A 15,417-nucleotide genomic window follows, 5' to 3' on the forward strand; every position below is an offset into this window, starting at 1 on the left:
TGCAAACACCCTTGGGCTAATACAAGGGGATTTAACAAAAATATATATTTTTTTCTCTGCTAAATCTAATTTGCAATCTTGATTCACAGTGGAATTAATCAAATAGACGGAAAATCCTGCCTCGTGTAGGAATGTTTAACTTACAAAACAGTTTTCAAGAATGAAAATTGTAAAATTTAAAAAGATTTCCAAGGTCTTGTGCGGAGAAATTGATATTTGTATGCTTTATTTCGACAACTTGTGTCATAAAAGCTTGTACGCTTTAATATTAATTGATAACAAAATACTCAAGATGGATTATCCAGTAACCATAGATTTCCCTTTATTTGGATGTGAATTTGGTTTCTGATTCTTTCTATACTTTGTGTTGATTCTGTAAACATTAGACCATTAAGTGAAACATAGATCATTCCATTTTATTTTCATCCAATTTTATTGCTGCCCCTGGATTTTTTTCCCCAGTTTTCTCAATGCCTCTTTCACATCATTATTTCTGACACTGTACACAAATGGGTTGAGCATTGGGATCACCATGGTGTATATTACACTTATGCCCATGTCCTTCTCCGGTGAGTAGGCTGAGGATGGCCGAATGTATATAAAAAACACAGGTCCATAATTCAAGACAATACAGGCGAGGTGGGAGAAGCAGGTAGAAAATGCTTTCCTTGTTCCATCGGAGGACTTGATTTTCAAGATAACTATAGCAATTAGAACATAGGAAACAAGATTAATTAACAGTGGGGTAAGAAAAATTACAGTAGTCTCGGTGAAGAGTACAAGCTCGTTAATGGAGGTGTCTGAACATGACAGCTTCAGAAGAGCTGGAAGATCACAAAAATAGTGTTGCATTTCCTTTGCATCACAATAGATTAACTTGGAGGACAAGACACTGTGCACTGAAGCGTGAAGCGAGCCGATCACCCAGGCACAAAACACCAGTGTTATACAGACCTTCTTTCTCATCACCCGTGGATAATGCAGAGGGTGACATATTGCCATGAATCGGTCAAAGCCCATAATACCCAAAATGAAACTGTCCATATTGGTAAATGCTACAAAGAAATGCAACTGACTGATGCACAAAGGAAAGGAAATGACTTTCGTTACTGACAATAGGTCCACCAATAGCTTGGGAACTATTAAAGATGTGAAACAGATGTCCACCAAGGCCAGGATGCTCAGAAAGAAGTACATGGGTGTGTGGAGTCTGGAATCCATTACTATAACAATGAAGATTGTCAGATTTCCAACCAAGATGAGTATATATACAGCAAGGAAGACAAAAAATAGGATAAGCTGCTGCTCTGGATGTTTGGAGAAGCCCAGGAAGATAAATTCTTTGACAACACTCATGTTTCCTCTCTCCATTTTGGGATGTATCTGGAAATAACAAAAATAGTATTCAAGTTATTGACCAACCTCAGAGTGCTATTAGAGATGTGAAACATCAAGGCCAGAATGCTTAGAAAGAAGTACATGGGTGTATGGAGTCTGGAATCCATTATTACAATAATTAAGATTGTTCTATTCCCTACCAAGATGAGTGTATATACAGCAAGGAAGACAAAAAATAGGATAAGCTGCTGCTCTGGATGACTGGAGAAGCCCAGGAAGATAAATTCTTTGACAACACTCATGTTTCCTCTCTGCATTTTGAGATGTTTATGGAAATAACAAAAGTAGTATTCAATTTATTGACTAACTTCAGCATGCCTCTTCAGACAGACAATACTTCACCCTAATTTTGCCACTCATTTTTTGTCAATTACATACATGTGTAGGATTACAGATGTGAATCTAGCACACTCTCAATTTTCCACTTTTCCAACTTTAGATCTCTGGCATGAGGCGAATAGCAAAGCCAAAGTGAAGCCGACAAGGTGCCTACCTTTTGTATTCTAATATGACGCCACAAGAAAAATAGACAATGATTAGAATTCTTAATAATTCAGAAATCCCTGAAGGCTCACTTCTTCCGAAAGGTTTTTGAAATGCTCTGTCTGATAAATAACAGAATCTAGAGTGTCCATGCTTTATTGTATTAGTCATGTAAGCTGTTAACATAGACATTGGGATTATGCAATTCTACAGTGGTTTCTGCACAGTTATGAATTAGCCACTTTTCCTGTATAGTTGATCATCTGCTGCATCATGTCCGACTTTTTAAACACATATTTTGTCTCTAACTCCAATGGAACAAAAGTTAGTAAAATTGTGGTGACACTTATCTTGACTCTATGCAAAGGTTGACTGGTCACTTTTCAGTTGCTAAATGCTGAATCTGTGGTGAAGCCTTTGCCCAGGCAGTGTTAACATTGTGTAAAAATGACAAAATGATAAAGTAATACTATCACATAATGTGCAGCCATATGCCACAAAAGTTGCATTTTCTTAATGCATGATTCAGTCAACCCTGTTGAATAATTTGGTCTTCCTATGCAGCATACCTCAAGTGACTTTGTCTAATAAACCTTCTCTCTCTTTGTCTCTCTCTCTCTCTCTATCTATCTATTTCTCTCTCTCTCTTTATCCCTCTCCCTCACTCTGTAATGGTATACTATAAAAAAAACTTTGAAACCAGCCCTGTGATCTATAGAAACATTCGAAAAAATAGTTTCTGTGAGAGATTGTCATGATATTTTCTAATTCCCAGTGTGAGGGCAGTGTTGGGTTGTGTAAAGAGCCCATCCTCACTTCTAGGGCTGACTTTGTGAATCAAAGATAAGGGTTTAGCCCTAGGTGACTGTCAGGCTTTGGAGATAAGTAATTGTGTATGGATGCAAACTGATCAATTTTCAAAGTATCACACTACATACACCACTTTTTATATGTTTCCATTGTACGTCTCTGAGTTTTTGCCTGCATTCCACTATTTGAGCCGTACAGGGATATATTATTATTTTTTTTTTAAGAGCACTATTGATGAAGACACTAGAGGTTAAAAGACTCACTGACTGCTGCATCTCTTGCAAATTATTCAACTCAAAGGCATGGAACCCTTACTGAATAACATAAAAGTAAGAGAAAAGAAGCAAAAGGTGTTGGTGAATGATGTCCCAAGAGTAAGAGATGTGTAATAAGACAAAAACTGAGAGGGTTTCTGATCAAAAGATTTGTGACGGTAGAATGAGAGGTATATCTGGGTCTGTTCTTTAGCATAGTCTACAGAACATAGGTGGCCACCTTGTGTTTGACATCAAATTGGTGTAAATACTATGGAGCAATGCCTGAGGTTATTTGGTCCTAATATCCTTGTACTTTTCTATGAAAATAAATACAGTGGTCAAGGAAATTTCACATGCCTAGTGCTGATTAATAACAGATCATTGCATACAACAGCAAAAGCTCCAAGGACCTCAAACTACAACAATGCCCCTATTGTCTTTAGATTATAGCTAAGTACAGCCATATATTCGAATTTAGATATTCCTAGCCTTGGTGTATGAAAGGCTAGATTTTATTAAAGACGCAGAGAGGAATATAATGCTTTCTTTTCTTGCTTTAATAAATACAGCAGCCAAATGAAAAATGTAATTACCCAGAAAACCCTGGGAAAGAACTACTATATAATTTAGTCAAAAAGACATCGAGTATAACAATAAGTATCTTGACTGAGAGCAACAAGCCCTCTTTTATTGCAAGATGAGATTCGGAAAACAAAATTATAATCGAATATAAAGCTAATATCACAGTCAAATCCTTAAAGATGTCCAAATGGAAAAAAGCAGCCGTGTCTGGAAATGCATAAGTAAATAGGGAAATCCGGAAGGAGGAATCCAGAGGAGGAGATGCTTCAGTCGAGTTAATTGGATGCATCCAAACTTGTTAAAGGCACTTGGGCTGTAGATAAAAGAGTCCAGGCAGAGTTAATTAAACAGTGGTGGGCCAATAGTCACCTCTGTGTCTTTAATAAAATCTAGTCTTTCAGACACCAAGGCTAGGAAAATCACAATTTTATTACAAGACCGAAGGCTCATATTATGGTTGTTTAGATCAATGATGTAACAGAGTCAGACGTATGAGCAATTGGTTTACAATAAAAAGTTCTAAACGTATTAATGTTTGACCAATCTGCCAGACCTGAGAATATCATGTAAACTTGCCCCCACCCAGAAAGCCCAAGATGCCGTAGCCCCTCTGGGTGAATGGGCACCAAAGGAAAGAGTGGAAATGCCAGCCAAGGACATGACCCATCTAACCCAATGGGACAAAGTAGGAGCAGAAACAGGTTTGTGGAGTTTCTGAAAGGAAATATGGAGTTGCGAAGAGGAGGAACTTCTGAGATCTGCAGTTCATAAAACATATGTTTTTAAGCCATTACCAACACATAATTTAGGTTGGGAGGGGAAAAAAGGATAATGAACTGACGATAAATTAGTTTTGGTACGTCTATTAACTTGAAAATAAACTCCTAAGGAAGAATAATGGAAAGAGGCTACATCCAGTGCTCTAACATCATAAATATTTTGATAGACAGCAAACACAAAAGCATAGTCAATTTTGCAGATACGTATTAGCGAGATAAATCAGCATTGCCTGGCCATGACATAAACAAACATAACACCAAATCAACATCTCACATGACATTATACTTGGGTACAGGTGGTTTATCAAAATGTACTTCCTTTAACAGCCGACAAACCCAGCGGGTGTTCACCGATAGGTATTCCATCCACCCTGACATGTTCTGCAGAGATTGCCGATCTGTATGTGTTATTGGTGCGATAGGCTTTCCCTTGTGAAGACAAAGAGGTTAGGATATTAACCAACAAGAATGTATTTACTGAAAGGGGATATGTATCCCTGTCCAAACACCAACTACACCAGACCAACCAAGCTTACTTGTATACTTTAGCTGTGCCCGGAGCCCAGGATTGTTGAATGAACTTGAAAGCCTCCTCCGAAATTCCTGGGTTTCTCCAGGAAGCCCTGAAATCCTCCACACTATGAGAGATAGGGAGTCCTCTAGAGTGAGATTGTGATGAAGATCCTGAGGGTTGAGAAGTAAATTGGGGAAATGGAAGAATCCATACCGGAAGGTCCGACGATAGTCACAATAACGTTGGATACCAAGGTTGAGACTGCCAATGGGGGGTGATCAGAACAAGGGACAACTGCTGTCTTTGGACTTGATCAAGGACTCGGGCAATGAAAAGAAATGGAGGGAAGGCATAAAGTAGGGACTAAGGCCAAGACTGAAGGAACGCGTCTATATTGGTAGCTAGTGGATCTGGTCTCCAACTGAAGAAGTTTTGAAACGGGACGCAAGAAGGGCTATTGACATGGTGCAGAAGATCAAAGAAAGATTGACCACTGAAGGATGAAGTCTCCAATCACTCGAATCGTGAAGATGTCTGGAAAACCAATCGGCCACCACGTTCAATTTGCCTGGAAGGTACTCTGCTTTGCGAGAAATGATCCTTTGGAGGCAAAATTCCCAAAGACTCTTGGCAAGAACTGCCAGAGGTTTGGACCTTGTACCTCCAAGATGGTTTAAGTACCTGGCCGCCGGCAGATCGTCCATCTACAAAAGTGCTGTGAATTTTGCTCTGTCTTTTATAAAGGACTGGATGGCAAAGGAACCTGCAAGCATCTCTAAACAACTGATGTGCAGTGATGACTCCTGATGCGACCATGTATCTCCAGTTGAGAGTTGGCCACATCTTGCTCCCCATCCTGTCCGACTTGCATCTGACTCTAAGACAAGATATGGGGCTGCCCATTCCCCCGCTCTCCCCTTCCCGGTGCCCTCAGCCAGCAGTAGAGCTCTTCCCTGGATTCTGAATCTTGAGTTACCGGATCTGAATAAGCTAACCCTTTGCTTAGATACCAAATCTTTAGTCTCTGAATGGCCCTGTAATGCAGAGGGCCAGAAAAAATGGCTTGAATTGAGGAAGCCAGAAGACCTACCAGACAAGCTAGTGATCTGAGGGAACACAGAGGAAGAGACAAAGCGCGACGTAGCTCCTGTTTTATTGGATCCACTTTTTGTTGAGGGAGTAGGAGAACTGAACGAGAAGTGTTGATGACAAAATCTAGTAATTCCAGACTTTGTGACGGAACCAGACAAGACTCCTGAACTTTTATTAGGAACCCCAGCCTTGATAAAAGATCTTGACAGAGCTGTCGCTGAGCTAGAAGACAAGGCTTGCCCTGAGTCATGATTAAGAAATCATCGAGATAGACAATGAGTCTGACTGACTTCTGGCTACTGCTGGTTTGAGAATCTTGGTGAAACACCAAGGGGCTGAAGAGAGACCAAAAGTTTTGAAACAGAAAAAGGACTGACCCCATTGAAATTGAAGAAACTTCCTGTAGAAAGGATGAATAGGAGCCATTAAGTAAGCGTCTTGGAGATCCAGACACACCAACCAATCGTCTTGAAGAATTAGATCTCTGAGATGAAGAATAGCCTCCATGTTGAAATGACGGTATACTGAGAAATTGATGAACACCTTTAGAATAATAACTGGATGATACTTCTTGTTCTTCTTGAGACCAAGGAAAATGATGCTGAGGAATTGTGATGGATCTAAAGTAGGCTCTTCTATAGCCTGTTTTGAGAGAAGACATTGCACTTCCTCTTGAAAAAGTAGAAATTGACCCTGTGAGAAACTAAAAGGATGGGGTAGATGACACTTTGTCAGAATTTGATCAAGATATATGCAATAACCCTAAATAGTCTGAATGACCCAAGGATCTGAGGTTAGGGACAACCAAGCATCTAGACAATACGCCAACCTGCCTCCTAGGGGACGAAGGCCAAAATTGGAAGTTCTTACCTGAGAACTGATCTCCTTTGGCTCTGTATCCTCTGTTCCGTAATCCACAGGAATTGTGAGGATAGAAATGGGGTTTGTACTCCTGATAATATTCTTACTGGGAGCCTTGATTATAAGAGCATCTGTTGTAGGGATTGACCTCTGGCGAAATAGCAGCCAGCAAAGCGACTCTTACCTTTGTTGGCCCTGCCAAAAACCAGAGACAAGAAGATCTTCTTTATAGAATACTGGGCTTTGTCTACGGTAGCAAAAGTGGAAACATTATCTTTATGAAAGAATCTCCAAACAAAAGGCCATTAGTCTGAGGTCCCTCTTCTTTAGTTGCCAGGTTATTCAGCTGTGGGTAGATCTTTAGTAAAAGGCTCTTATGTCACTCCTGTGAAAGGTAAACATTTGCATTGCCTAACATAAATATAGCACGCTGAACCCAATTAGAAAGGGTGTCAGAATCTACCTGCTCCCCCTCCATCTTAGCCTCCTCGGCTAAATCCTGAATCCTGGTCAGTGGACCCACTAGATCCAAAATCCTGTCCTGGCAATTAGACCCGCTCTATCAACTCCTTTCTTAGGGTCTTTTCCAAATTTAGTACAAAATAATAACATATTTGGGTCAATGATAGGGGCGAGGAAATTCTAACTTTACTTTATTTCTGGAGGACTTATCCAAGGAGTACCTTAAATAAAAAGAATCATAATCTGATACGTGGTCAGAAGGGAACCACTCTGTGGAATTTGGGTGGTGGATCGTAATAGGGAGGAACATAGGATCCTCTAAATGATCCACAAGATCATTGGACAGTGGGTGGGACGTATTCTCAGAAGGAGAAATTTTACCCCTTTTCTCCGGAGACGCATTATCAGAAAAGTAATTAATTACATTAAAATCAGCCCTGTCATCATCTAAGATACCACCATCATCATTATCAGTGTCCTGTAAGCTAGTAATGTTAAGGGGGGAGGAATTGAGCAATGAAAAAGTAACGTCTCAGGTAGGCGACCGATCTTGATAGAAACACCTTTGAAAGAACACTCTGAGGTGCAATATGTTTCTTTCCTTTTTAGAAGGAATTTCTTTGGGGCCATGAACATTTTAGAAATAGTAGACTCTAAATTCTTTGAAACATCTAACTTGGGGTGGGCAGTCGACTCTGCTCCGCTGGAGGAATCTGCGGATTTTTTGGTACTCCACGCTCCGCTTGGAGCGTGAAGTTTGGCAAAACCTCCGCTCCGCTGCAGCGATGTGCTCACAGTTTAGTCACACCACTACTTCCTTCTCCTTCCTTCGTGCTGCCCTTTCCCCTCTCTGTGTTGACAGAATCCCTCCTTCCACTTTAAGACTTCCGCCCGCCCGCTTCCTCTCCGCCCCTTTTACTCATGATGTCACATGGGTCATGCTCTCACCCGGCCCTGCCTCTCAGGGGTGGGGGGATATGGTGTGGCATTGTGCTACTATGGAGGCTGGGCGGCCCGGCACCTGGTCAGTGTGCCACTCTTTTCATCACCTAGAGCCTCTGGTCATGTGTGTCCTGGCAATCGCCGGCATGGCATCCTCCTCTAGAGTTGTTATCACTGCTCCTCTCCACAGTGGCCTCTGGATGTCTGCCGCCACCACTTTTGCTGTACTGCACCCGGTCAGCGAGATCAAGCTGGTTCATGTGTCGGACTGTGGGCTGTCTGAGAGTCGAGAGGCGGTGAGTGCCCCTTACATTTTTGTGTATATTTATTTTGGACGCAACTGTGATTTTTATTCCTGCCTGAGTTGGCAGACCTTAATACATTTGGATTTACAATTTCCCACCGACGTATGTTGATTACGTTTGGGGGCGTACACGCACGACCATTGGCTGTATATTCGATGGAAAATACAAATGCGGCAGATAAAAGTAAACAAATGAAAGCGCGCAACGAGCAGCCTTATCAGAGATTCTCAAAGGCTCCACACAGGTAACCATGGAGACACTAAGCCCTGCTAGGGGGGATCTGAGCAATTCTCCTCAGAATTCAACTGAGTTTTTTGCTAACTCCGTGGAATTCTGCGGAGTGAGACTCCACTAGCTCTGCCCAGCCCTACATCTAATATGGATACTGAAACAGCGTGTTGCTTCTTCGTCTTCAGACATTGAATAGCAGTAAAATACCTCAAACTAGTCAAAATAATCACAAAAACATTGTTAAACTGAGCCCTGAGTTTAAATTTGAACAAGCATGGGAGCTGATAGGGTTGAGAACCCAGAATTTGATGGGGAGCGTACACTGGAGGCAGGGGCTTGTCAATGAACAGGGCTCAAGCCGGGAAGCCTCATCAATACAGAGAGCCTGCAAGTATACAGAGAGAGACACTCTGAAGCAGGCAAACAATACCAGGAAATCCCCATGAGCCCAAGAGGAAACGAGCGCCAAGGTCAACAGCGCTCTGGAAGAAAATCCATGAGCCACCAAGAGGGGAGTCCTTCGCTGGGGGAATAATGCGTGTATGACACAATTGGAACAAACAGACGTTAAACGAATGCTCCAATTGAACTCAGCGAGTGCACAAGCAACCAAACAGTATCTAACCACTAAAAAACCATACAAAGATAACATTTTACAACAGTTATAAACTGCATATACAATTCCTTGAGCATTTAGCGAGCAGAATACTTATCTTGACTGCGAGCAGCAACAAAAGAGCGCTTATTGCTCTCAGTCAAGATAGTTATTGTTATACTCAATGTCTTATTGGCTACACTATTGTGATGTATTATAGTAGTTCTTTCTGAGGGTTTTCTGGGTAATTACTTTTTTTTCTTTTGGCTGCTGTGTTTATTATTGCAAGCAAAGAAAGTATAATCTGAGCCTACCGTCTTGTAATAAAATCTGGCTTGCATTACATGCTCTAATATTGAGCTTTGGACATCCTTCTGCAGACAACAGTGTTTATGGAGTGCATGTCCACAAACATGTATAAGGTTTTGGTGTAAAAGTGGGTATAGGAAGCAACAGCCAAATATTGATGGATGTGTGGCCTGCCCACCTGATGCCTACCCATCCCCGATAGAAGATTGGGGGTACTGGGTCTCCTGAACATGAAGTTTCTGTTGACTCCATTTTCAGGAGAACCCTCATTACAAAGGCCAACAACGTGGTTACTTTATTTATACATGAATCCAATTGGAATGTGGAACCTTCGCACTCCTTGATGTATTTGTGTGGTCAAATTTAAATTTAATCGTAATTCATCGAGATAATGGGTGCAGAGTTGGTAACCCTTCTGAACACAAAGTAAGTGATACTACAAAGATGTGCGTTATTTCCCTTGGGAGTACCGTCCCCAACTGTGCACTCCTTGAATGTGCTTCAACGGTTTTCAATAAGTTTCAATAAAGTTCCATACAAATTTGTTCAATGGTTTCTTCTTTTTATTTCATATTATTAATTTCTTTTCTCGATTTTGAATAGTTTTGTACTATTGCATTCATAGTATAACATTAATTCCGCCCAATGCATTTCGGGCTTTGCCCTTCTTCAGGGGTCTTACATTCTGAAAGTACAAGAAAGGTAAAATTTGCATGATGTTTACAAGACTCAATTTACAATTGTTATCTACTTGAAATTTCAAAAAACTTTTAAGAAGTAGATGAACGGAAGCCCGTTTTAGATTTACAAACCTGACAGTGAAACATGTCTTATACTGTAGTACATTTAATTAAATTAAAAAACATAATGCTTCAAAACAGTACAAATGAAAAATGAATTATCGTCTGAAACGTGTTTATATTTAATTTGAAAATTGGGGGGGATAACTGTTCTTTCCAACCGTTTGTTTACGGCGTGGTGTGTGATGTTTGTAAACAATAGTACAGGTGACAAAGACACTTGTGCTTTAGCTGGCTGTAGGTAGCATTGATGAAAATTGGCACGGGAAAGTGTGAAAGTCTGACCTTACTTTAAGCGCCGGTATCACGTCTTTTTAAAAAAGAAGTATCTAAAAGACGCCTGAGTGCAAAGACCTGGTATTGAATGCTATTTTGTTTTCGCTAAAAAATTAAACGGACGATCAAAGTTTAACGCTCTCCTTCGGACGGCGATTACGTGCTGGTACCGGAAGTGATACTTCGTGTGTTTGTGCGTGTCTGACGTGAATCGGCCGTAAATACTAATTCGCGAATCAGGTGTTGCCCGACAATAAAAAAGTACTACCTATTTGGTACGACGTAAGTGAAGAAAACAGACTGCGGATACGAACGCAAATAGAGATGAATAAATAACATAAGTGTTTTTGATTGCTGCATTTAATTTTGGCGGTTCATATTATCACCAAAAAAAATTGAAAAATTAAAAAATAAGGAATACTGCGACTGCGATGCAGTGTGTAAGAGGACAGACTACTCCGTTTTACGTTTGTGTGTTCAAGAATATCAATAAAGATTGCCTGCTCATAAGATTAAAATAGTGAATTGTGGGAATGATGAAATGTCAAAGATAAGTGAAAGATATGAATCTTTTGGTTGATGTATCAAAGCACGGGTTGTGTAAACGATCCATTTGATCGTATGGTCAAAGGGGGGGCGGTACAAAGAGACGGATAAAAGAAGGTGAATTGTTCTGTTCACCCTACTTTGAATTTATCTGACTGTATTTCCTCAATACAATAGGATAATTATTAATTTCAGAACTACATGATTTCAGAACTAATAAGAAAAAATTGATAAGAAAAAATTGTTTTACACAGTACTTCTGGTGTGATCATGTTACAACATTGGCATATGTTAATAGTGGTTATCGAAATTTATAAGAAACATCCAAAGTCTAAACGTTCATTCATGCCTTTCGGTTCAAGAGTCGATAGATGATTTATCCAAAAGGTTTCCCTTCTTAGGAGGTACTGCTGATTATCCCGGCCGGGTAATGTTGGCATGATTTCTAAAATGCAAAAGCGTAGTTGACTTGGATTGTGGATGAACAAATTGAAATGCACTGCCACTGTGGATTTAGTATTGTTGAGTCGGATATTACTCTTATGTTCGATTATCTGTGTTTTGATTTTCCTTTGCATTTTTCCCACATATGCTGTTCCACATGGGCATTTCAACATGTAAATCAAGTTGGTACTGTCACAAGTTCCTGTTACTTTGAGTTTTACAAGAGTACCCCTTGTTGGGTGACTTATTTGATTTTCTTTGATTATTGTGTTGCAGTTGCCGTAATTGTGGCACGGTAAGGTACCGCGATAAGGTTTAAGAGATATAAATGTATCTTCTTTTTCTTTTAGTAAGTCTTTGATGTAATTGGTGCGTAAATACGCAAATCTGGGGTTTAATGAAAAGATACCCTTGAAATCTTCTTCCAATGTGAGTAGTGGCCAATTTTTTAGGATGGATTTTTTGATCCTTTGACTTCTGCTGGAGTATTTTGAAACGAAAACGGACCTTTGTTCATCACTTTTGGATTTTGATGTGAGTAATACATTTCTTTCCAATTTTTGAACTCTTTCCATGGCGTCTGTTAATATGGGTTCAGGATATCCTCTCCGTTTGAATTTGTTGAGGGTAATTACTTTGTGCTTGTTGTAGATGTCTTCTGTGGAAGCAATTAGTTTGATTCGGAGCAACTGTGAAAATGGTAAATGTTTTTTGAGTGACGGTTGATGGAAACTACGAAAGTGTAATAAATTGTTTCTGCCTGTGGGTTTGTTGTAGATACTGGTTTGTAATGTGCCGTCAACGTTGGTAACTAATACGTCCAAAAAGGATATTTGGTGATGGCTAATGTTGGGTGTGTATGAAATTCTGTCATTGACTTGATTCAGATTTTGGATGACGGTGTTAAGAGTGCTCTCTGATCCTCTCCAGATTAAAAAAATGTCATCTATGTATCTTTTATACAAGATCAAATTTTGTTGCCATTCTGGTTGTTGTAGTATATTGTCCAATTCAAATCGATACATGAAGATGTTGGCGTAGCTAGGTGCAGCACAGTTTCCCATAGATGTACCAGATGATTGTACATAAAATAAGTTGTTCCATTGAAAGTAGCTGTGGTAAAGAGTGAAATGCAATAACTCCATCAAAAACACTTTGAGATCTTCATCCTTATTACTTGACATCAGAAAACTTTCTACAGCTGTTAATCCCAAATCATGTGGTATCGAGGAGTATAACGATTTAACATCAATCGTACACATAATCATGTCTTTGGAAAAGTGAATTTTATGGTTTTCCAAGAAGTTCAAGAAATGTGTGGTGTCCTTTATGTATGTAGACATGTTGCTCACAATTGGTTGCAAATGTCTGTCAATGAACTTTCCGATGGGTTCATGGATTGAATTAATTGTTGAGACAATTGGTCTAAATGGTGGTTGAGTTGCGTGCTTATGTATTTTGGGGATCATGTAGATGTACGGAATGACTGGATTGTTCTTGATTAGGTATTCCGTTTCTTTACTACCAATTACACCACGATTCACTGCAGAATTTATAATCGAGGTTAGAATTTTTGTAAATTCAATGGTAGGATCCGTACTGAATTTCATGTATGTTTCTATGTCGTTCACATGTTCATTGACGTTCATGGTGTAAAAATCAGTATCCATGATTATAAGTGCTCCACCTTTATCTGCTTGTCGTATGGTGATGTCTTTGTTAGAGGCTAGTTGTTTCAATGCTTGTTTTTCTTTTTGGGTGATGTTGGTGATTTTGGATCTGGGTTGTTTAAAAATCTGATCCATGTCCTTAAGGACAACTTTTTCGAAAGCATCGAGTACTTTGTGACTTACTGGTGGTATATATTTACTCTTGTTCCTTAATCCCATTAGGATGTCTTGTTTGGGTTCGTCTTTTTTCTCTACAATGTTGGAGAAAAAATGTCGGAGTCGTAAAGATCGTAGAAATTTGAAGATACAGATTTGTTTTTCCAAGATATTAGAATGGTATGTGGGGACAAACGAGGTTCCTTTCTGTAAAGTCTTTTTTTGAAATTCTGTGATGTGTTGATTGGAGAATGGAGATGTCGATGACTAGGGTTTCTGGCTTCTCGTATATTTGGCCACTGGGTCTGTTATTGGTTTTCTTTTTGTACCTGATCCTCCTGGATCTTCTTGTTGTTCTTGGCCTGGTTTTAAAAAAGAAACATTGGTCGTTGGTATTTGTGATTGTAGATTGCCAGACGTGGGAGTGTGAGAATGATCAGATCTTTCACTGGTGGCAGTAGTGGATGTTCGTTTTCTGTACTGTGATTCATCTGACGATGTTTCTTCAGAAGATCTATCTGAGGGTGATTTCTGTTGTCGCCGTCGTGCGTATATCTCTGCCCAATTATATCCTTCTCTTAATCTGTAGTCGGTTGTATCCCTTTTGAATTTTCTGATTTTTCGATCATTGATTTCTTTTGTATAATTCTCTAATTGTTGGTTGATGTCTTTAAGTACCTCGGTCCACTCATCTTTGTTTAAGTTGGTAGTTAATTCATGTTTCAGTTGACAGACCTCTTTGTTCAACTCCTCAATAAGTTTGGCCAATTCTTCAATGATTAGTAGGATTAGATCTAGTGAACATTTGTTCAATATGGCATGCCATTTCTCAGTAAATCGTGTATTGTTTTTACAGAGAGTTGATTTGAGGGATATCCTTAATCCACGAGGAATACGTTGCACTTTGTGATATTTGATTAATGTGCTGGCGTGTAAACGTTGGTTAACGATGCGTTTAGACATGTATAATAGTTGCTTGATGTTTGATTGTGTTGAGCCCGTACTAGTACTTTCAGGTTCCTGAATGAGAGAGTAAATGCGATGTGTGTCTTCTTCTGTAAATAAGAATGTTTCTGCTCGTTGATCCGTGGTATGTGAAATGTCATCAAATTGCATGGTGATTTTTGTATGGGTGCGTGTTCCACTGTTGCTCAGAGAAGATAATACGTGAATCCAATTGGAATGTGGAACCTTCGCACTTCTTGATGTATTTGTGTGGTCAAATTTAAATTTAATCGTAATTCATCGAGATAATGGGTGCAGAGTTGGTAAACCTTCTGAGCACAAGGTAAGTGATACTACAAAGATGTGCTTTTTTACCCTTGGGAGTAACGTCCCCAACTGTGCACTCCTTGAATGTGCTTCAACTGTTTTCAATAAGTTTCAATAAAGTTTCATACAAATTTGTTCAATGGTTTCTTCTTTTTATTTCATATTATTAATTTCTTTTCTCGATTTTGAATAGTTTTATACTATTGCATTCATAGTATAACATTAATTCCGCCCAATGCATCTCGGGCTTTGCCCTTCTTCAGGGGACTTACATTCTGAAAGTACAAGAAAGGTAAAATTTGCATGATGTTTACAAGACTCAATTTACAATTGTTATCTACTCGAAATATCAAAAAACTTTTAAGAAGTAGATGAACGGAAGCCCGTTTTAGATTTACAAACCTGACAGTGAAACATGTCTTATACTGTAGTACATTTAATTAAATTAAAAAACATAATGCTTCAAAACAGTACAAATGAAAAATGAATTATCGTCTGAAACGTGTTTACATTTAATTTGAAAATTGGGGGGGATAACTGTTCTTTCCAACCGTTTGTTTATGGCGTGGTGCGTGATGTTTGTAAACAATAGTACAGGTGAGAAAGACACTTGTGCTTTAGCTGGCTGTAGGT

General features: G+C 39.4%; 1 protein-coding gene and 1 pseudogene across 1 annotated transcript; both read right to left on the reverse strand.

Moving 5' to 3' along the window:
- Positions 1-432: 432 nt before the first annotated feature.
- LOC146772589 (olfactory receptor 1f45-like) lies at positions 433-1,371 on the reverse strand. Its single transcript, XM_085637016.1, has one exon. It carries the CDS (start codon positions 1,369-1,371, stop codon positions 433-435), a length of 939 nt encoding a protein of 312 aa, XP_085493142.1.
- A 3,242-nt stretch (positions 1,372-4,613) lies between these two features.
- LOC146772590 (uncharacterized) lies at positions 4,614-7,388 on the reverse strand (annotated as a pseudogene).
- Positions 7,389-15,417: the final 8,029 nt, after the last annotated feature.

This window comes from Triturus cristatus, chromosome 12 (assembly GCF_964204655.1).
Source record: "Triturus cristatus chromosome 12, aTriCri1.1, whole genome shotgun sequence".
Taxonomy (NCBI): domain Eukaryota; kingdom Metazoa; phylum Chordata; class Amphibia; order Caudata; family Salamandridae; genus Triturus; species Triturus cristatus.

Bases quoted from the DNA above. Each gene is read 5' to 3' on its own strand.
- LOC146772589 (XM_085637016.1), bottom strand. From the start codon at position 1,371: ATGGAGAGAGGAAACATGAGTGTTGTCAAAGAATTTATCTTCCTGGGC.